Genomic DNA, 24,508 nt, shown 5'->3' on the forward strand with positions numbered 1-24,508 from the left:
AATTATTACAGATTCCTTTACAAAGAAAAGAATTAGAGCCACACAGTCTCATATATGTAAATGATGAACACCAGAGAATAAAACTGTAATTAATCATATGTAAAAATGAAAACATAAGTTTTCTTCTCCATTGGGTTTCTCACGGTAGGTAAGACTAAAGAAACAGGCCCAGAAGTCTTCCTATCTACTATGTGTTCAGGCCTGCCATGTGGGGGAAGGGGAGGGAATGGACCACAGGCAGTTGCACATGGGGAACTGCATTTCAAAGGGGCCTGGAGCTCTGTCTGCCGCCACTGCTACTTCAGCAGCACTGCTCTGCTCAGCTCTGAGGGAAGGGGTTGGACCCACCACCATATTCTGAGCAGAACTAAAGGATGACTGGTCTAGGACTTGCCCCTTCTGCCCTTGGCCACACCCATTCTGCTTCTACCTTGCCCCAAGGCTCACAGTGGCTGTTGGTCCCACTGTATATGGTGTAGACCCAGGGCCTAAGTTATGAAAAGTTCACTATTACAATGATTGCAGTCTTTCATGTGGATGATTATGCCATTGTATAGACAGACCTAGGTAGTATGGCATGTGAAGAATTAAGACATTGCACTCCACATTATTTACAATGGTAGCTCAGAAAGACCACGTTAATTCCTTGAGGATGTGTTCAAAAATATTGGTTACAAGAGCACCGTTGAGAACACATTTATGAAGGGGATTCTTGGAATTTCCCTTTTTCATTCTTATTTTCAGTGTTTTCTCATTTTTACCTTGGTGTCAGACATAAGCCTTCAGACCTAGTGGCTGCATCAATCATGGTCAGAAATCAGAAGAGGAGCCAGTCAAGAAGCAAGTCAAGGATCTGGGTAAGGCATAGAAGCATGGACCTGCAACAAGGATGGAGGGAGGAACCAGGAACAGGACAGGAAGGCAGGAATCCAGAAAAAGGCAGAGCTTACGAGTCACACAAGAAGGCAGATACCAATGTAGCTAGCAGGCAAGGATTCACCTAGTTGATCAGACAACTTCCTGGTCTTCCTTCTGGTTTAAATAAACACTGTGCCAATTGAGCATCTGCTCCTTCCTGTGCAGTTCCTGTGCAGCCCACACTTCAGGTATGGCCCCTCTGAAGCCCACACTTCCACCAGTACCAGCGAGTGTCCTGGTGTTGGCTGCAACCTGAGGACCACCTGAAGACCCCATGTCAAGACTCATGATCCATCTTGACTTACCTGACTCAAACCTTTGCCCTATAGGTGGAGCATAGGTCATCTAAAAGTCTCATCCCTTTCACTCTGTCACAACTGACTTAAAATACAACAAATGCATTAGTCACAATTTTTAGGGGTAAATTTTTGGTTAAAAAGAAAACATAGGTATACTGGAGCTTACAGACCTTTGTAGTTTTAAAGTTTTTTCTTGTTTCCATTGAACATTTAAAAATGGAAAATGAACACTTTCATAAACAGTGAAGGTTTGAGCAAACAAAGTGCTTTATAATTGTAATGCTAACAGACCCGGGTTGCCAGCCCCAGGAATAGAACCTGTGAGCATAGGGTTGAAAGCCCTGCACTCTGCCACATGAGCTAAAGGGCAGCTGGGTCTCAGACAAGGCTGTAGAGCAGAGACTTCACTCACCCCAGATGAGGTCTCAGTACCTCTGGGTACTACATAATGAACAACAACAACAAAACAAATTCCACTGACTTCAAGGAGTTTCAATCAGACTCTTAGTCCTGAGGCTTGAAAAGATGTGTCACAGACAGTGATAAGTACCATGTATTGGACAATAACCAGAGTTCAGGTATTGTATATTGAAACCAAAGGCCTCAGTTCTCAGGATTTGAAAAAATCTATTGTTGATTCCAGTGGAACACTTCTAAGTTTCTCATGAACTGTTGTAAATACTGAGATTGTAATATATAGGATAAAATAGGAACTTTCAGAAGGGTAGCCACTGTTGGTCATGAAAATCAGACAAAAATCTTGCTAACAGACTCAGTCATCTTCCTTTAAATGCAAGATTGGCCCCTACAGTGCATTTGCTAGTGTTTATCCAAAGTAGTTCTAAAGGAACCCATACATGAGACTTCCATCACACCCATGAAGAGGCCATTCCATAATCTAATCCATATTTCTCTCTGGAAGATTTTCCTTGTATTAATCCTAAATTTATTCTTCCTTAATTCTAACTCATCAGTGCTAACTGTATCCCACAAAAATAAACCAAATGATTCCTCTCTCTCCAAAAATTTATGGATGGTCATGTTCCCTATCCCTCCATAACACACACACGTGCATAGCTAGCCTTCATGCAACATGCATTATATAAACGTAAATATGAACATAAAACAACTCTTTTAACTTTTCCCCAAAAATTAATCCCTCCTGGTCCCTGGTGCAGCTTCCCACCTCCTCACATTCGGGACTGTGCCTAAAGGCTCAAAATACTCCTAAAAGAACAAAGATATGTTATAGTCAAGATAATTAACTTTTAAATCACAGTTATAGCAGTTTCTATGAAAGTCCAAGACTGATGAATTAAAGGTTACACCTCTCAGATCTGGTACTCTCTCATCCACCAAAACCCATGGTCAAGCAGGACCACGGATGCTGCTCGATGAGTGTAGCAGCTGGTGCAGGAGCCCCAGTGGGGCTGGGAGCCGGCACCCCTGCCTGCTCCACAACAGCACAGGGTCAGGAACCAGTGCCCCCCATCTGTCCTGTGGCAGGGCAGGGGTTGGCTGGAGCCTAAGGGCAGCCCCTGAAAGCTTGGGCTGGGTCCAGAGTCCCAGGGGCCAGAGGCTTGAAGCTAGGGCTGCAACAGTCCCAGAGAGCAAGGCTGTCTGGTTGCAAAAGCCCTGGACCTCCCCTCATCCGGCATATTCTCTTGTTCAGCATGCTGGGTAAGGGAGATGCAATCTGTATTAAGAGAACACTACCTATGCCTGTGCCTAGTCCCATTAAACTCCCTGAGAATATTCGTATGCATCAAGACATCTTTTACCAAAATACTCACTTGTAAATAAAGAGAAGGAACTATTTTTACTATTATTATTATACTATCTAAATATTTTTATGACATAGGATGTATTCATACAAGTCTATGTCTTATATCATATCCAGTGTCTTAGAAGTGCATAAAAATACTAATATAGTGGTGGGCATCCTAGGGTGTGACAAACTCCAAAGTGTCAGCTTGCGTCTAGCTATGGGCACTTCGAAGTGCCTGAGCTACTTTGAAGTCCCTTTACTCCTCAAAATTTTGAGGAGTGTAGGGACTTCAAGTACCACGGGCACTTCAAAGTATCCATGGCTACACGCATGCTGGCATTTCGCAGTTCGAAGCTTCGAAGTTGCCGCAGAGGAGAATTAGCCGAATGAAGTGCTGTGTATTCTCCACAGCACCTCATTAGTAATCGCCTGTCTACCTGATTAACATGTCCCCTTCGAAGTTGGGGGAAAGTGTAGACCCAGCCCTAGAGATACAAATCATTAAAAAATTAGTCTTATCACAAAGGGATAACTACTGTAAGTAGACTTCTATAGACAACATCAGTTTTTCATGCTAGTCATTAAAAGCTTAAATATTTAAAAGCACTGCCTCACCCTTTGGAGATGCAATTTGCATTACCAAAATCTGCACTTACAAAGGAATAGTTTTCCATTAGTTGATGACACAAATTCTAGTACTTGAAATTGAGACAATTAGTTTTCAACCATTACAGATCTGGTCTCTGTTCAAATGTGTTACCCAAACAGAAAGGTTTAATATCTATTAAAAATCCCCTGAGTGATTTAGTCTCCTACAAACTATTTTGTGGTGTAAATCAAATTTCCAATATGACACTGGTCAAAATATATATTTTTAGTACTGAACTTTTTGCAAAACAGATAAAAACCTAAAAATGTGATTTTCTCCTGGCAAGGAAAATATTTGTGCATAGCTGTTTAGCACTAATGGTTGGAAAACAGAAAAGAGAGAGAGAGAGACTTGCTCTCAGTGAATATGAAAAATGTGCACTCCTCTGCCATTGAGGAAAATGCTTCCACCAGTAACTGCTGATTGACTGCTATGAAGAATGCTTTATCACCAAGATCCAGACACTCTTTAATATGGTGATTATTATTCCTGTCATGACCTTCTGGTCATCAAGCCACAGTGTCTTCTGTCATGAAACAACTATCCAATAAGGAATAACAATCTAGGAATAAGTCTGGAGCATATCTTCTTCCTGCTTATGCTCACAGTAGGAGTAGGAAAATCCTTCCTTTCCTATGAGTTATAAGCAGTGCTAACTCTCTTTGGAAAATAGTAATAATTTCTTTAATTTTGCTGCACAACCATCTCCTTTGCACCTGATACCACAATTTGAAACAAGTAGAATTTACTTCAAAAGACATTACAAGCACTAACAGATAGTAACAATTGTGAAGTGACACAATGGAACCATAAAAGTGTTTAGTAGCTATCCACTGATTCTCCTGCATCTTCCCAGAGTAAATCTGATATGAACACACAATCTGAAAGGCGAAACAGTTGCACTCTCATTTGAAATTAGTGCTGTCTTTAATATACAACCAAAGACAAGACCTAAATTCTGGTGTTATTTTTGTTCCTGTAACCATGGCAAACAAGCCTCAATTGTACAAAGCTAGCAACATTTGTTTTATCTTAACTATTGTCTGCTAAAATAAAGCTGAATTTGTCATGATCCATCCATTTACTAATTTAAAATGTCATAATTTTGTCCATGTCCATATTAACATTATTCAATTATGAAATTTTCACGAGCAAATTAGAAGTAAATCTATTGTTTACTTCTTACTTTTGAAAATCATGTTTCTGTTTTACAGAGGAGCAAAATTATGCACTCATGTAAGGCAAATGTTGCACCTAAGGCAGCGAGGAAAAACAACATAATTGAAAATATTTTGCAGACTTGAAAAGATATGTCTGAAATACTGGTGTAGCAGCCTTTTTTTTCTCCTGTCACTTTGACATTTGTAATCATTTAGCCTGCCTTTTTATGTAGAAGGCCTAAACAAAGGTTATTTTGAAGTTTTGTATCCTAACTAACCCTAAATAACAACAACAGGAAAACGTAATGACTAAGAATTTCATAGTGTTAAGGAATGATGATACATCTACAAAGATGTTATGTGTGTTACCAGGAAAGTAAAAGGGGTAAGTGTGCATTGTTAATAGGAAAAGATGTCAAAAACCGAAGCATAATAATAGTGCAATTTATCCTTGCTAAACGTACTGCAGTGTGCTATAATTAAATATGAAAACCTAAATTTATCTCTGTGTTCGGCTGTCATTAATTTAACAGGGAGTGCACATGTTCTAATCTAATGGCTGATTTTTTTTCTCTATGTGCAGCATATTAAAATGTATATTAGCCTCAAGGTGCATAAACACAAAATAATAGACCAAAGGTTTTGGCCTGTGGAGAAAAAAATCCATGCTCAAATGGCGTCAAGTAGCTGGTGATGCAGGGGAGACACTCACTTAGCCTCATTAAGCCAAAGCTCTCTTTTGCTTGTCTTTTGTTCTGCATGACAGCAGCCTCTTTGTTGTATAATAATTCATTCCAAGTTCGTTCCAAGCAACCGAAACTGGTGAACTGTGGCCATTTTAATGAGAAGTATTGGTGGTATGCATAATCTGGAAGCCACGTGGACCAGACAATCACAGAGAACTGCAGCCAGCAAAATGAGATACTGTCGAAATCACAAATTTGTCAAGTTGTTTTTGGACAGGGTATTATAATAAGCATTAAAATATGCATCCCATTACTCCACATCTGCCAGTCAAAGATCACTGTAATGAATGCATGCTGCAGGGTATGACCAGGCCATTTTCCTAAGTAAAACAAACTATAGAGTACAAAAAAAAAAATATGTATTTTTGGCGGTGCTTGACTGCTTTTTTTCTTTTTCTTTTCCTTTTTTTTCCCCAAAATCTTTTGCATCAGGAGTTGGATTATCCTAGCATGATATCCATTGCCAACAATGTATGCTGTAACACCACCATAGTCAAGAAGTTAACATGCATACTTTTTTTTTAGTTACATTTAATGACTGAGAATACAAACCCCTACATTCAGTGCTTATAGCAAATTTAGTATACGAGATACAGGAAACCCATAAAGATTAAACCATTTAGAATCCACTTTAATAAACCTAGTCCTTTTATTTTATCCTTTCTCCTGCAAATGGCTTAGCTGTTCAGGATGATCTTAAGTAAGAAGTGACACTGTAGAGAATCAAATAATAGTCCAGCAGGAAATGTTAATATTACAGAAGTACTGTTTTTACCAGTTTTGGGGCCTGGTTATGATCACAATTGTTGCTGGTTAGGCAAACGATGAGAAAGTTCACCCAGGACAACAAACTTGCTAAGCTCTACTTGCTCAAAGTTATCCATCAACAATATTAGACAGAACTGTTTTTGGGGGGCGTGCTGTGGCAATAACCCACATCGCCCCAGGACAACACCACATGCTGCACTACAGGCATTGCCTCTTCTCCAGCCCTGCCCCCACCTGCCCCTACTTTGAGTAATGCCCCCCATATTCACCACACGGAGGCAGGAGCCAGAAGAGCATTGCACCCCACTGTCCTCCTGGCCTGCTCCTGCATCCTTCTTCTCCATGGTGGCTCCATTGTGGAGGAGCCAGGTGAGTGGAGCTGGAGGGCACAGCAGAGCGGAGTTGGCCATGTGCTTCTCACAGCTATGTGGTGAGGGGGAGTGACTGCTGCTGATGCCTCCACCATACCCGGCCCTCGGTCCCAGGTAACTCTCCATCCCTCCTGTCCGTAAGGTGGTGGGGGTGGCCGCCATAGGGCCCCCAAAAGAACAGAACCTAGGGTGGCCTCTTCATCTCATCCTATGGATGGGACAGCACTGACACTAGGTCCTGACTGCCACGGGTAAAGCCCCACAGCGGATTCATCAGATTGTTTAACAAGATGACTATGGAAGTTTCTATCTCAAGGAAGGAGTGTGAAGAGGACTAAAGGAAAGAAATAGCTTTCATGATTGAACCTGAGTATTACATTAAACATTTTTGTAGCACCTTGTTGGCTCTGTCCAGCCCAATAACCATATTTGAAAATAACCACTGGAAATTACAATGGGAAGTTGTCATAACATCTTTAAATGAGAGCAGCATTAACGATTAGCCTACATTTACGCAGATCTAGCTGTCTGACAGCGCCCCATTGCAGAGTTAAGGGTTTGTTAATATACAAATAGGAGTTATTCAACTTAAGTTCAGTTTTTCTTTTCCCTGCTTGCCATAAGCAGTGATAAGAGCACAGGGAGACATTTCTCTATCAATACGCACGGAAACATCTTGTTTAGTTTTGCCTTTTGATCAGCTAGGTCTTCTCATTCCTGGCCAAGAATGTTTGTTCTGCCTTCTTTGGGCTGCACATTCATTGTGAAGCTCAGTAAACAAGCAGTTAATGTGCCTAGGTTCTTTTCTCTCTGTGGCGTTCAGAAATTTTTCACTGAGCTTTGGCATTGTTTGATCTGAGCCTTCCTTATCAAGCTGACCTTTTCTTCTCTTATAAACTGTAGTGTAGTTAGGAGTATTCCCAAGTATCTGCTAACATTGTATAGGCCCAAGATTTTGCTTATATTATATAACACTACAGGTTTGGGGATGATTGTTGTACTTGATGTATTTTTTTTAATGAGGGAACATCTTGTGTTTTGGATCATTTCTACACAATGCTGTTGTATTTTAAGGAAAGGACTTTTATTTGTGCCTTCCATGAGGCTAGAAACCAATCAGCAGGCTTCTTGCTCATCAGAAGACACATCCTTTAGCTTCTAAGCTGTATTTGGAATGCACGGATATTTTAACTTTAATGGGAGGTCCATGTATGCAAAGAACAGACTAGACACTTAATAATTTGACTTCAGGATGCTGAGAATTTTCCCTGATCACACTCCAGATGGAATCTTCAGTAGCCTGAAACATTATTATCTCTCATATACTTGCAGATGGAGACCACCTACTATTGACATGCACTTGTAATAAAATTTCTTGATATATCCTTTTAGCACTGTCCTAATTGATGAGGAGGCTTTAAAATAAAAATCAATCTGTTCTGCCTTTCAGATACTTATTAAGCAAGATGTATGTATCTTTCCCATTTCTTTACAGAGTCTTCTAGTACTTTTACCTTTGGACAATATTTGATCAAACAAACTTTGGTTTTTGCAAAGTTCCTAAATTCAGGGTTGAAGCTAGTGTAATTTCCTTGTGTGTTTAATATCTTTTCCTGAGCCCAAACCTGCCAATTTTATATGCAGGCTTATTTTTACTATTTAACTACTTAGCATATATTCAGGTCACTATGTAATGTATGATTTTTACATTTTATGTCGATGTTACTGAAACCTCTCTAAAGACACATGCTATAACACTTTTATTACCACCAGCTGACACCAATGTATTTCTTGGACATAATTAGTTCAGGTCTCTGGAGTAAGATCAGTATGAAACTAATGACAGCTTTCTGGAAGAAGCAGACAGGATGAGACAGTGACTACATATATGAGATCAAATTACACCCATGGGGAATACTATTCCCTGCCTGGATACCCTATGACAACACACTTATCTTAATCACTCTTATTCCTACACCTTCTGGAAAAAACACATGAACATATTTTACACACAATTCTGTTAATTTTGGATGGGAGAGATATATAATTAAATATACAGACATCTGTATATATGTATACAAACATATACGTATCCATACTAATAACTGTGGTTCATGAAAGCACATTGTTCATTTTTATATATCAGTTTGACTGGGTCATGCGCATGATAAAAATGCCTGAAGACATCTGAGATAAGTAAGCTTTTACAAAGGTTATTTCTTTTCCTAGAGGGAGTTAGTAGAAAAGATCTGTGATGTCATCATTCCCACTCCTTCCTCTCACTTTGGTGTCTGTTATTTGCAAGATGAGATTATATCTGAGACAAGCTCAAGTCAATTTATCTCTTGCATTTAAACAACAGATGGGCAGTAATGGAAAGCTGACTCAAGAGTGATCTTAACAACAGTTGTTTGTGCCAAGGACTCAAGTATCTGCATCTTAAACAAACCATCACAAAAACAAAAAAATACTGTCACTTCTTTTGCAGTGGTCATGGATACAAATATATCTATCCTAAAGAAGGGTTTAAATTTTTGGGACTATATTTAATGGTGTCAGAAAGCTATCGGACACTGAATGAAGTGGAGGTTATAAAAATTAAAATTTACCAAAGATTACCATTTTGTGATATCCTAACTAGTGGAGTTTATTCTCAATATTTAGAACAGGAACTAACTACAGTATCTCAGATACAGCATTATGGATTCTATTGCTTCATGGTGACTTCTTAATTATGAATGTGAAGGTATAAGACATACCATTCCTCTAGGGTCAGAGGCCTGCTGTTAATTCCACCCACTTCACCTGAGAAAAGGTATACGCTTGCTTCATCGATTTTCGAAAGGCATTTGACAGTATAGATCAGAAAGTGACTTGGGCGGTGTTGTTGGAGCCATACGGAGTGGATAACAGACTAATACGGTTGTTGAAAGATGATAATGCGCAGGCAGAGGTGAGAACATGCGGGGAGTTGGGAAGTTGGTTTAAAACAAGTAGAGGTACAAGACAAGGAGATCCAATATCGCCAAGTATCTTCATCGCACATCTGGAGAGAGTGATGGACAAGATCAAGGAAGAGGTAGAAGGAATATCTGTGCACGGGAAAAGAATTAACAACTTGAGGTTCGTGGATGATATAGTTATCATTGAGGAAGATGAGGAGAAGCTAGCGAAAACGGTGCAGGTGTTAAATGAAGCAGGGAAGCAATATGGACTGATTATGAACATTGATAAAACAAAAACAATGGTATTTGGAGATAAGGAAATAGGAAGGAAGATCAGTGTGGATGGTATTGAACTAGAAAATGTAGAGAGGTTCACATATCTGGAGAGCAGCATAACGTATGATCTAGACTGTAAGAAGGAAATAGCGACTAGAATAGCGAAAGCAAGAGAGAGTTTCAAGGTGATGGATAAGATCTGGAAAAACAAAGCAATTAGCTTAAGAATGAAGCTGGGTGTCTTGAAAACGTGTGTATTCAGCAGCATGTTGTATGGATGTGAGACATGGGTGATAACAAAAGATTCAAAAAGAAGAATATTGGTGTTTGAAAGGAGTTGTTGTAGAAAGATTCTGAGAATAGGATGGATGCAGAAGGTCACCAGTGAGGAATGATATAGGAAGATACAGCCAAAAGAGAACCTGCTGCAGAAGGTTATACAACGGAAGCTACAACTATTTGGACATATTTGCAGAATGAACGACAAACAAAAAATCAAGACCCCAGTATCTGGCATAATGGATGGTTCGAACAGGAGAGGCAGACCCCACAGAGAATGGATAGATGATGTAGTAGCTTGGTGCGGAGCTAGTCTACAGAAACTAAGCCACTCTGCACTGGACAGGGAAAGGTGGAAGGAAATAGTGAGAGTGGCATCAGACACCAATGGGCGCTGAGCCCACGTTTATTGATGATGATGATTCTTCCAGGGTCAGAGGTCTGGAGTTAATTCCACCCACTTCACCTGAGAAAAGAGCTGGAACTTATCTGGCTGAGCCTCAAAAAAGAGGGTAGCAGGAGATGGGTGGGAAAATCTCAATACCCTCCAGAAAGCTGAGGGGCCAGGGTCTGTGTGCTCAATGGACTGCTATTCGAGCTACTGCAGAGAGAGAAGTTGCTCCAGTAACAAATGGACAGAAGGGAGAATATGTTGAATGCTTTTATTACAGAAGCTCTGATATAAGAAGCAGGAAACTTTGGGCTGCTGAACTTAGTGGTGTGTTGGAGTGACTTGGGGAAGGAATCACTCAACCTGCACTGACCTCAAGGGAAGAATTTGTGAGGATTTCATTTGTTCTGTTACAAAAGTTTGGAATAAAAATTAATAGTCCTGCTGGAAACTGCTTCCCTCACTTCTGAGAGAGTGCATTAGACAGCTGGCTCAGCAGGAAAAAAACCTGGTCTGGTAAGATAGACCCAATCCTTTCCAGTGCCCAATGGGTTTGATTTCCAAGAGAGGAGTCTCATGGTAAGGATCCCCCTAAATACCAAAAAGACCGTTCTGAAGTAATAAGTGAGTTGGTTTATGGTTTATAGCCACTGATCACTTTGGCTGGCAATAGATACAGGATTGGGTCCAGCTGGAGCCGCTGCAAGAATCCTACTCCTGGTATAGGAAAAGTCATGTTGGCCACAACTTGAATGCACAAGGAGCCTTACCTACCCCAACCACAATTTTAGTTCAGGGATCTCCACAAACTCCAAAACTAATGCAAGTATGGAAAAACAAATCAATCAAATCTTAATACTAACCTCAGGAGTTCTAACCCTAGGCCAGATACTTCTACAGAACACCCAAGAGCCCGTAGCACAGGGAGCCTTACCAGCCCCAACTCTAAAATGATACCAGACAGTTACACCAATGCCAATCCTAGCTCTAGATCAGAGACCTCTACAGAGCACAATCCTATCTCTTGCCATGGAATACTGATGAGCCCACTCTAACCCTAGCTCAGTAAGCCTTGCTATCCTGAATCCTAATCCTAGGACCTCTACAAACCTTAACACTAACTTGAAACCTTGGAGGACATACCAGCTCCATTCCTAACTCTAGAGCCCAAACTCTAACTCTATCCCAGGGAGCTTTACTGGTTCCAAGTCTTAATACTGCCCAGGGACCACTACAGACCCATTAAATATATTTACATTTAAAATATAAGAATGAAAATACTGGGTCAAAACAATGGTCCATCTAGATCAGTATTCTCTCTGTAGACCCTTACTAACGAGAAGTGCTTCCAAGAGAATGAACAGAATAGGCAACGATCCAGTGATCCATCCCACGTGGTCCATTCACAACGTCTAGAACAAGTGTCAGCAACCACCGGCATGGGTGCCAACAGTGGCATGTGAGCTGATTTTCATCGGCACATGAGGTGGGAGCTCAGTTCCGCCCTTCCTCCGCTATGCAGCTAGGAGCTTGCTCAAAGTTATGCTGCCTGTGGATTAAGAAAAGACCAGCCAATGCTATCAAGTATCATCCAAACCACAAAGCTCTGCATCTTAATTTATTTATTAATGAAGCTGTTGTGAGTAGGACTATTTGTGACTTTAAAAAGTATCATGGGCACTTGGACCATACATAGAGGTCAAAAGGTCAATTATCAGAACTTCATCTGGAAAGGTTGCTGACACCTGTTCTAGTAAATAGAAGCTAAGGATATGTGAGAGCAGGAGTCTTAAACCTGTGACCCACCCCTGGCTGGAGCAGATGTGCAATCTAGCTTGTGAATACCAGTGGTCTTGGGATGTGGGGGGGGTCTGTCTGTTCCTGTGCTCCAAGCCACCACTCCACCCTCTCTGCCCCATTGCACCCTGTCCCTCGAAGAACATGGCTTCAGAGATTACAGGGAAGTAGGGCCTGGCCTAGCAGTTACCCCAACACACACACAGCAGCAGGAGCTAGCCCCAGTTGGATTGCACATCTGGAATGGCCTGTGGTCCTTGAGTTTGAGAACCCTGCTTCAGAATTTATCTAATTATTTTTAGAACCCGTTATAGTATTGGTTTTCACAACATCACCTATTAAACAATTCCCTAGGTTGCCTGTGTGTTGTGTGAAAAAAAATACTTCCTTTTGTTCATTTAAAACTGAATCTACTAATTTCATTTGATGACCCTTAGTTCTTGCAATATGAGGAGTAAATAACACTTCTTATTTACCTTCTCCATACCAGTAGTGATTTTATAGATATGTGTCATGTCCCCACACTTTAGTCATCTCTTTTACAAGCTGAAAAATCCCAGTCTTATTAATCTCTCCTCAAATGGAAACTGTTCCAGACCCCTAGTCATTTTTGCTGCCCTTTCTGTCCCTTTTCTAATTCCAGCATACCTTTTTTGAGATGGGTTACTAGGCCTGCACACGGTATTGAAGGTGTGAGGGAAACATGGATTGATATAGTGGCAATATGGTATTTTATGTCTTATTTTCTAACTCTTTCATAATGATTCCTAATAGTCTGTTTGCTTTTTTGAGTGCTGCTGCACACAGAATGGATGTTTTCAGAGAAATATCTACATTGATTCCAAGAGCTCGGATGAGTGGTAATCACTAACTTGGACCCCACCATTTACATATATAGATGGGATTATCATTTCCTGTGTGCATTACTTGGCATTTATCAATACTGAATTTCATCTCCCAGTGCGTTGCCAAATTCCCCACTTCTATGAAATCCCTTTCTAACTTTTCAGAGTCTGCTTTGAACCTCAAATATCTTGAGTAGTTTTGTATCATCTGAAAAGTTTACCCCTTTTCCGGATAATGTATCAATAAAATATGTTGAAAAGGACTAGTCTTAATACAGACCCACCTCAAGGACTTCAGTGTTTATGTCTCTCCATTCTGAAAATTGGCTATTTGTTCTTACTGGTGATTAAAAAATGAATCATGATTAATTGTGGTGTTAAACAATAATGGAATACCACTTATTCAAATATTTTTTGACATTTTCCACATTTTCAAATACAGGTTGAACCACTCTGGTCTGGTGACCTGGGGACTTGAATTTATTACAGGTTGCCCTCTGTTCCCAGTGGCCTGACCTCAGGGCTCCTCCGCTCTGCTGTGGCTCCACTGTTCCAGTGGCAGATCTCCAGATCACTGTGGCTCCCTTGCTCTGGGTGATGGAAGGGGAAGAGCAAGCAACAGTACGGATGCGGGGAGAGTTTCAGCCCCCTACCCTCTCTAAAAGCCATCCTGAGGGGGGCTTGGAGCTGGGGCAGTCCCAGACTTGATGTACGTCATGCCTCTAGCTATCCCCTTTTTGCCTGCCTGCTGCTTAGTATGGAAGCCTTCTGGAGAACCCTGTGAGCCTGGCTTGTTGCACATCCTGCATCCCTCTGCAGTGGAGCACCTCAACTGGCTCTCGCTGGAGTGGGACACCACGCACACTTCCTTACTTTCCCCTTGGACTGTAGTGCAATTTTTTATCAGAAAATGTGAACTTAAAAATATAGAATAGTGTACAAAAATAACTGCATACAAAAATAAAGCATTGTAGAACTTTAAAGCCTACAAGTATACTCAGTCCTACTTCTGGTTCAGCCAATTGCTCAGACAGAAGTTTGGTTACAATTTGGAGGAGATAATGCTGCTCGCTTCTTGTTTACAGGGTCACCTGGAAGTGAGAAAAGGCACTGGCATGGCACCGTTGTAGCCAGGATTGCAAGGTATTTACATGTCAGATAGGCTAAGTATTCAGATATCCTTTCACCATTGCAGAGGACATACGTCCATGCTGATGAAGCTTGTTAAAAATAATATGTTAATTTTAAATATGAGATTTAACTTACTGGGGGAGAATTGCACATCTCCACCTCTGCTTCATAGTTCATTTTAAGAATGCTTTCTTTGCAGGTTTGACAAAAAGCAAAGAAGATACCAATGTGAGATTTCTAAAACTAGCTATCACATTTGAATCAAGGTTTAAGAATCAGAAGTGCCACCCAAAATGTCAGACAGATGAGGTGCGTTGCATGTGTCAGAAGACCAATGTGCTGATGCACGAGCGACAGAAAATGAACTACCAACAAAGAAAATCAATCTTCTGCTGGTGACATCTGACTCAGATGATGAAAATGAACATGAGTTCATTTGGAAAGTTACTGAGCAGAAGAATCAGGGCTGCTGTCTATATGAGTATAAATCTACTTCTGTTAGATGCAGGACATGTCTCTAAAAAGTCTATTTACACACACACACAGAGAGCATGCTTTCTTCTAGAAAAAATGTGGCAGAATTCAAGTTCCAAACTGCACACCCCACTGGCCCAGGACCAACAACCTGCCCAGTGCCTTAAGCCACCTATGCAGTGCCCAAAACTCCCCCTTCGTGGCTTAAAAGCTACCCATGCAGGGCCCAAACTGCCCCCTGATGGTTTAACCATCCCCCAGCAGAGCCCAAGCTGTCCCCCAGTGGGATCCAAATCACCCCTGGGCTACGTCTACACATGAAGCCAACATCGAAATAGGCTATTTCGATGAATAACGTCTACACGTCCTCCAGGGCTGGCAACGTCGATGTTCAACTTCGACGTTGCACGGCACCACATCGAAATAGGCGCTGCGAGGGAACGTCTACACGCCAAAGTAGCACACATCGAAATAAGGGTGCCAGGCACAGCTGCAGACAGGGTCACAGGGCAGACTCAACAGCAAGCCGCTCCCTTAAAGGGCCCCTCCCAGACACAGTTGCACTAAACAACACAAGACACACAGAGCTGACAACTGGTTGCAGACCCTGTGCCTGCAGCATGGATCCCCAGCTGCCGCAGCAGCAGCCAGAAGCCCTGGGCTAAGGGCTGCTGCCCACGGTGACCATAGAGCCCCGCAGGGGCTGGAGAGAGAGCATCTCTCAACCCCCCAGCTGATGGCTGCCATGGAGGACCCGGCAATTTCGACGTTGCGGGACGCGGATCGTCTACACGGTCCCTACTTCGACGTTGAACGTCGAAGTAGGGCGCTATTCCGATCCCCTCATGAGGTTAGCGACTTCGACGTCTCGCCGCCTAACGTCGAAGTTAACTTCGAAATAGCGCCCGACGCGTGTAGCCGCGACGGGCGCTATTTCGAAGTTAGTGCCACTACTTCGAAGTAGCGTGCACGTGTAGACACAGCTCTGGTGACTTAACCACTCCCCAGTGGGGCCCGAACCACCTCCTGGTGGCTTCACCACCCCCTGGTGGGGCTTGGGACACCTCTGGGCGGGGCACGAGTCGCTGCCCAGAAGCTTAAGCACCACTGGCGGGGCATGAACCATCTCCCCACAACTTAACTGCCCCCTGGTAGGGCCTGAGTCATTCCTTGGCAGGGCCTGAGCTCCCCCTCAGAGGCTTAAACCCTCCCCCAGAGGGGCCTGAGCCACCCCACTGTGGCTTAGCTCCCTTGCATGGGCCCAAGCTGCCTCTTGGCAGCGTCACCTGCCCCCCCATAAGGCCCCAACCTGCCCCCCCCTACACAGGCAGCATAACCACCCATGTGGACAAAACCTATCCCCCAGCTTAAACTCCATACTCTCCCACGCTGCTTCCTCCACTTTCCCTCCATTCATCACGCCCTACTTCTGATGCATTGCCACCATCTCCACCTCTACCTCTACCTCCACTTCTTCCATGTGGCTCCCCCCAATGGCATTTCAGCAGCATCTGGAGCTGCAAAAGGCTCTTGAAGAGCCACATGTGGCTTGGATGGAGCCGCCCAGCTGACTTTTCAAAATAGCACTGCCCCCTCCACTCTGTGCCCTGGAAAAGGTGCTAGAATGCCATTCCAGGGTATTCCAGCAGAAAAAAAAAGCCCTGTGTGAATGTGTGTGTGTATGTGTGTATATATATTATATAGTAATTGCTTTTGTTATTGACTAAATGGAAGAGTACCTGTTCCTTATGTATGTACATTGACTGTTCAATGAATCTGACAGATTTTATTACTAGCAGCACGTATTAGCCACATGGCTTTAGTTTGCAAATACTGTCACTGTTTCTTGTTTATCTTTCTTATAGATCCCACTGAATGAATTAGCTTTCAAGTCCCAATAAATCAAGACATATTTGAATAACCCTGCATAAAATATTTGTAAACCACAAGGTAGGATTTTGGCTGCCAATTTTTTACTATATGATAGCCTTATATAGCTTTTGCTCTTGTAAAGATTTCTGTGGTACCTCAGTTTGTCACCTTCTTCGGTGTTTTATTTGATTTAGAGAAGGAATCAGATAACCATTCTATATTAGCTACTTTACATGCTAAGTATGGAGCTATTTGGATTTGAATACATATGAACCTATAGGACTTAGTGGAATCTGTAGGTGCAGTACATGGAATCCAATACTGATGATAATTTATGAAGGTAAGAACACTAATTCCTATAATATTGTAAACTTAGTTTATGGTAACGTAATTAGTTACACTAATAACGCTGCTTAGGCACAGTCTTGCTAATTATGATTTTATAAATATTAATGATATCTAGCCTTGTGTTAGATTCCCTCAAGTAGAGTCATTCATCATGGCATTGCCCTTATACCCATGCTGCATTATTTTTCTTCCTTTTCCTCTTATTTGTTTGTCACTGGACATGCAGTCACTCTGAATTTCGGGCTGAAAGATACAATTACATCTTCAATGGTTCAGCCTGGATAAACTTTACATTTTGTCATCTGGTAGTAATGGCCCAATGATATAATTTTGTATTAAAGGTAATCAAATATAAAGTCAGTTATAATCGGTATCTTTTGTTCCGTTTAAATGTCTAACACAGCCAGACAAACTAGATTACATAGGACTTCATTTTTATTCTTTTTCATGTGACCTGTTTCAAGTTAAGATTCCTTTGAATTATTAAATGCTTCCTTAACGCATCTTTTCTTACTACCTTTTTAAAGTTAATTATTGATGTAGTGACAAGCCGAAAAGACTAAAAATTGTAATTTTTTCCCTTTTCATTCAGAGGGACGTGAAAAATGTCTTCTGACAATGGCTGTCTATTTAGTATAATAAAAAGGTAATACTAAGATAGAATACTGAATGTTGTTTTAGGGGAAGAATGTTAACATCACTGTATTATAAAAATGTAAATGCAATATGTATTTCTCTGACAATATCTGTTAAAGAGAAAGTTGGGACATAACCTTTTGCGCTGGGGCTTAACCACATAAACTTAAGCAGCTGAAAAGAAAGAGATTAGAATTTTTAAATCCTAGCATTCAGAGCTTTAGGAATACAATTGTCTTTTCCACAGAAAGATAACATTATAATATTCAGACCTCCACAGAAAACCAAAAAAAAAAAAAATCACTAACCTGCTACTGAAAAGATCTCCAGTCATCAGCAGTGATAAGCAGAGATTTGGAGGCTTTTGACACTGCAAATCCTATTCTTTTGTAATTCTTTAATTTTTACAACATTTTCAACAGGGTTATATTAGACTTTTAGAAGGATAATCAATAAGCACGATGCATAACCGAAATCACTCTTCAAAGTGATCCCGCCAATCACTTAAAACAAAGACAGGCTCACGGCTGTGCTGAGATTTTGCTCAGTGCAAAAAAACACCCTTAGGGAACTATTGATATCTGTGTGATTCTGAGCATGGATCTGTTGGTTGTCTAGTATAAGGAAGAGCAGACTTGGAGCTGCTGCAATCCACACCAGCTGGCCAGTGCCTGTACTAGACTGCTGGAGCAAAGAATAACATAGTGGCTAAGGATGCTAGTCTAGAAGTTCAGAGACTTGAGCTCAAGCTCCTGCTCTACCATAGACTTCTTGTGTGCCCTTGGGCAAGCTACTTAGTCTCTGTAGCTAGGGCCACATGACAGCAATCTGTCAACGCAAGTTTTACTGGAAGAGATCTTCTAACAGAACTTCTGTCGACATAGCACATCCACACGTGGAAGCAGATCGAAAAAGTGACCCACTCCATTGAGAGAGAGAGAGAGAGAGAGAGAGAGAGAGAGAGGCCACACAGCCCCAGACACTCTCCTGATAGAATGCACCAGGAAATGCTGTGGACAGGATCACATGGCTGACAAGCCTTCCCCAGAGCACTGGCCATGCGTGCCCCTCCCAAACACTCATTCCCTGCACATGTGAGGCCTGCTGAGCTGCATAATGCCAAGCAGAGCCAGTGCAGGGCCCAAACGTGCCAGTCAGAGACATCAACTCTTCCAGACAGCCGTGGACCCACTGCAGCTCCTGACCTTGTGCCGGGCCTACTCTGTGGCTGGACTGCTGCTCACTGTGATAGCAGCTGCCCTTCTCTTCCACAAGAGAAAGCAGAGATCGCTGGAGCTGTGCACCTGGCTTGCCTCCACCCTCCAGCAGACAAATTCCATGAAGCCCTCAGGGATGTCAGGAGGGGCTGTGGGGTCGGGGGGAAGAGGGGGCAGGAGGGTTGGGAGCACAGTAGGCATGGGTGGCTGGGCCAACTGCTCCTGCAGGATGCTGATGATGGTTCTGAGGTGTGACATGAGTTTGGCCCATGCCCACATCCACCATGACTGCTCCTCCTGCTCTACCCACAACCGCTGCTCCATCATGTTGTTCTGGTGCCCGAGGGTGGCCACACCTACAATTTGGGGTCCCCCACATGTGTGTGGCCCACGGTGCTATCTATGGGAGGGGATGCTGAGTGTCACCTGTGGACATGCACATGAGCTGGGAGCTGCAGCCTTCTATGGTGTATCAGGGGTGGTGCCAGTGGCTGGGGGTCTGGCTGACTTCCAGCCATGGCAGGGTGTGTGACATGAAGGGTACTTACTGGGGGTTCCCTTGATGTGCCCTTGATGGTGGATGCCAAGGACACAGCGATGACAAGGGTCCCATTGCTGAACTCTGGTTTGCAGGGTGGCTGTGGTTCCACCAGGCTTGAGGTCCCAGGCTGCTCCTCCTTTGTGCCTGGCTCAGGCTCTGCTGTGGGTGGGAGACCTCCCTGACCACGTCCACAAGGGTGCTGGGAGGAAAGCTGTCATCACTCCCGAGGAGGCCATGAAATTCCTTGTAATGGGTGCAGGTGAAGGATCATACTCCTGACCTGCTCACTGCATCCCTGGCCCAAATGTAGCCCTTGTGCAACTCAGACCTGGCCCCTACTTTTGCCTGGACCTGCTCCAGGGTTTGGGCTGGGTGGCTATGTGCTGCCAAGCCTGCTATGAGCCAGGCATAGCTGTGGGTGTTCCTCCTCTTGGATGTGACACCCAGGAGCAGGGACTCCTCTCCTCACAGGACCCGGAGCCTAGCATTTCATGGGATGTCCGGGAGGGGCTCCTGGGCTCTCTGCGGGGCTCCAGGGAGTCTCGCAGCTGCTGGCTGCCAGCCATGCTGGCTGCCGGCTCTCCAGGTGTGGCCGTGAGGGTGTGGAGGGGTGCAGGTTTTGCCTGTGTTCACTGCCACAGGGTTACCAGGGCTCCCTGCACCTTTAAGGGCAGCTGGAGGCAGAAAGCATAGAGGTGCTTCAAAAAGGGGAATTACACTAAAATGAGGAAGCTACTTAAACAGAAACTAAAAGGGAGAGTAACTAAACTAAAATCCCTGGAAGGTGCATGGAAACTGTTTAAAGACACCATACTAGAGGCCCAACTTAAATGTATACCCCAAATAAAAAAACACAGTAAGAGACCTAACAAAGTAAAAAGGCAGTGAGAGAGAAAAGGGCAGCTTTTAAAAAGTGGAAGTCAAATCATAGTGAGGAAAATAGAAAGGAACATAAACACTCCCAAATTAAATGTCATAATGTAGTAAGAAAAGCCAAAAAAGCTTTTGAGGAACAGCTAGCCAAAAATTCAAAAAACGATAGTAAAATGTTTTTTAAATACATTAGAAGCAGGAAGCCCGCTAAAAAAGCAGTGGGGCCCTTGGATGATAAAGATATAAAAGGAGCGATCAAGGAAGACAGTGCCATTGCGGAGTGATTAAATGATTTCTTTGCTTCAGTCTTCACGGCTGAGGATGTTATAGAGGTTCCTAAATCTGAGCCAGCCTTTTTAGGTGACAAATCTGAAGAACTCTCCCAGATTGAAGTGACATTAGAGGAGGTTTTGGAGTTAATTGATAAGCTAAATAGTAACAAGTCTCCAGGACCAGACGGTATTCACCCAAGGGTTCTGAAAGAACTCAAATGTGAAATTGCGGAGTTATTAACAGTGGTTTGTAACCTATCCTTTAAATCCGCTTCGGTACCCAATGACTGGAAGACGGCCAATATAACATCAATATTTAAAAAAGGCTCCAGAGGAGACCCTGGCAATTATAGACCGATAAGTCTAACATCAGTACCAGGCAAATTAGTAGAAACAATAGTAAAGAATAAAATTGCAAGGCATGTAGAAGAGCACGAATTGTTGGGCAAAAGTCAGCATGGTTTCTGCAGAGGGAAGTCGTGTCTAACTAATCTATTATAATTCTTTGAAGGGGTTAATAAACATGCGGACAAGGGGCACCCAGTGGACATAATATACCTAGATTTCCAGAAAGCCTTTGACACGGTCCCACACCAAAGGCTTTTATGTAAATTAGGCGGTCATGGGATAGGAGGAAAGATCCTTTCATGGATCGGGAATTGGTTAAAAGACAGAAAACAAAGGGTTGGAATAAATGGTAAATTTTCACAATGGAGGGGGGTAACTAGTGGTGTTCCCCAGGGGTCAGTCCTGGGACCGATCCTGTTCAACTTGTTCATCAATGATTTAGAAAATGAGGTAAGCAGTGAGGTGGCAAAGTTTGCAGATGACACCAAGTTGTTCAGGACAGTCAAAACCAAAAGGGATTGTGAAGAACTACAAAAAGATCTCAGCAAACTGAGTGATTGGGCAGCAAAATGGAAAATGAAATTTAATGTGAGTAGTGTAAGGTAATGCACATTGGAAAAAATAACCCAAATTACACGTACAACATGATGGGGTCAAACTTAGCTACGACAGATCAGGAAAGGGATCTTGGAGTTATAGTAGATAGTTCTCTGAAGACATCCACGTAGTGTGCAGCAGCAGTTAGTAAAGTAAATAGGATGTTAGGAATTATTAAAAAAGGGATAGATAATAAGACAAAATATATCATACTTCCCCTATATAAAACTGTGGTACGACCACATCTTGAGTACTGTGTGCAGATGTGGTCTCCTCACCTCAAAAAAGATATATTGGCATTAGAAAAGGTTCAGAAAAGGGCGACTAAGATGATTAGGGCTTTGGAACGGGTCCCATATGGGGAGAGGCTAGAGAGACTGGGACTTTTCAGTCTGGAAAAGAGGCGATTGAGGGGCGATATGATAGAGGTATATAAACTCATGAATGGTGTGGAGAAAGTGAATATAGAAAAATTATTTACCTTTTCCCATAATACAAGAACTAGGGGACACCAAATGAAATTGATGGGTAGTAGGTTCAAAACTAATAAAAGGAAATTTTTCTTCACACAGCGCACAGTCAACCTGTGGAGCTCCTTGTCGGAGGAGGCTGTGAAGGCCAGGACTCTATTAGGGTTTAAAAAAGAGCTTGATAAATTTTTGCAGGTTAGGTCCATAAATGGCTATTAGCCAGGGGTAAAGCATGGTGCCCTAGCCTTCAGTACAAGGGCAGGAGATGGATGGCAGGAGATAAATCACTTGATCATTGTCTTCTGTTCTCCTTCTCTGGGGCACCTGGCATTGGCCACTGTCGGCAGACGGGATACTGGGCTGGATGGACCTTTGGTCTGACCCAGTATGGGCATTCTTATATTCTTATGTTCTTATGTTATGTTCTTAGGTGTGCCTATGGTGGCCAAGATGCTTCCCATCTCCAGCTGGCCGGTGCCATGGAGGACCACTATGTTATAGATAAAAAAGTTTCTATGCCTCTATGCTCTGTAATATGAGGATAATAGCACTTTCCTACCTCAGATGTTCTAAGGATAAACATGTTAGAGATTGTGAAATGCTCAGATGCTCTCGCAATAGGGCTGATGGAACACAGCAGGAAAGCTAGCTCTGTCCTAGCTAAGATCTCATTCATGCTGGGAGAATTCTCAGATAGTGGAGTTGTTTACTTTGGGGGCTGTTTACACCACCTGAGTGTTGCAAAAGGGTTGGAGCACATTATGGATTCTAACCAAAAAGCAGTCATGCAAACCCGAATTCAAAAGTACAATAAAGAGAGAATTTCTAATACTTTTTTTTGACGTTCTACACTTAAAAAAAATTAAATCTGGCTACAGTCAATGAAGTGGTGACATCAGGTCATTGGCAACATCACAGTATTATGTCAAGTCAGTAATAATATGACATCACAAGTTGCCTGGTGACTATTGAAAAGGGAAAAAAAGACCTCACACCAACTAATTTTGATGATAATCTGGATAAACTATGGCCATTCGGATAAAAAAGCATAATCCACTGTCTGAAACTATGCTTGAAGCCAAAAGGTGATAATATTAAACAGGAATCTGAATGTAACAACGTACCTTTCCAATCAGATCTGCAATTTTGGGTACTGGCTTTCCTTTCTGATGGCACATGGTTGCAGGGCTCTGTCCATCCCAGTCCTGAAGCTCCTCAATGCTTTTCAGGTAAAGTAAGGCTCTCAGACCTGTGCAGTAGTCCTCAATCACAGTGAAATCTTGATTCTGTATGGCACTGCACACCTAGAAAACACACACCCAGCAATCAACAACGGATGTCTAATGATCTGTCAGATTACTTGCACAGTCTGAACTTACTGATGTCCAGTGACCTTAAATGCAACTATATTATAAACATAGAAATAAACAGAACTCAGGAATTCAGGCTGATAAGTATCTTGCCCCAGGGTCACCACCAGCGTAGATCTGGAACATGAATTCCCCAGACACAGCTTGGCCCACCCAAGCAAGTGGAAAAAGGCTTCCCCAAACAGCAAATGCCATCCAGGAAAAGAATAGAGTCCCTCTCTCTGTATTAGTATTATAACTTGTATTATGGTGGCAGCTAAAGGTCATCGGTCCATTGTGCTTGGTACTCTACAGATGTATAACAAAAATATGGTTCCTGCTCTGAGCAGCTTATAAACAACAGGCAAACACAGCAGAAAGAAGCCCTTATGACCAACATTTGAACATTTTTCCACCTTCTAAGCCCAGCTTGTGGCTAATGGGCCAACCTAAAACTCTAACCTACTACAGCAACCCTGGAAATGAAATGATAACAGCTGACTATAAGAGTTCATGATGGTTCTCGGAGCTGTTCTGTCCGTAGGAGAAGGTGGGGCACTGTGCATTTGGATGTTCCGTGGCAGCTGCCTCAACCATCCTATGGATGGGAGGAGGGGAGAATGACCTGGGGCTGGGCTTGGGACAGGGGATCACCTAGGGCCAGGGATTGTGCATGCCAGAGGCAGCAGTGGGCCGCCTTTCCCCCTGCACTTATCACATGGACCGCAAGAGCAGCAGCCTGCTCCACTCCACAGCCCTCCCAGCCCACTATGCCTACCTTCCCCACTGCAGGCTGGCAAAGAAGTGGAATGGAGCAGGCTCCCACTCCCAGGGCCTGGTTGGTGTGTCAGGGGGACATGATCCCCCTGCTGCTGCTATTCCTGCTACAAGAAACTCCTAGTTCCAGGGGGATGAGAGGATGGCTGCAGATGGGCAACATAAGTAAAATGTCTCGTAGGCCACCTGTGGATTATCCTGATGGGCTGTGAGCTGAAGGTTGCTGGTTCCTGGCCCAGGGGACATGGCCTGGGAAGCTAAAACCATTGTAATAAGTATTATCTGATACCATCTTCAGAAATACCAACCAGAGCAAAAAATGAACTGGGGACAACACCAACATGTTCCATGACCATGTTTAGTGCACACACTCTCATACGCACACAAACAC

General features: G+C 42.8%; 1 protein-coding gene across 2 annotated transcripts in view; it reads right to left on the reverse strand.

Moving 5' to 3' along the window:
* The window catches only part of DPYD (dihydropyrimidine dehydrogenase), a 725,075-nt gene that overhangs the window by 52,257 nt on the left and 648,310 nt on the right, over positions 1–24,508 (reverse strand). For both annotated transcript variants that reach the window (XM_075002998.1, XM_075002997.1), the window contains exon 20: positions 23,116–23,295. In XM_075002998.1, coding sequence (XP_074859099.1) covers positions 23,116–23,295 — 180 coding nt within the window. The remainder of the gene's footprint in view (positions 1–23,115; positions 23,296–24,508) is intronic.

This window comes from Carettochelys insculpta, chromosome 9, assembly GCF_033958435.1.
Source record: "Carettochelys insculpta isolate YL-2023 chromosome 9, ASM3395843v1, whole genome shotgun sequence".
Taxonomy (NCBI): domain Eukaryota; kingdom Metazoa; phylum Chordata; order Testudines; family Carettochelyidae; genus Carettochelys; species Carettochelys insculpta.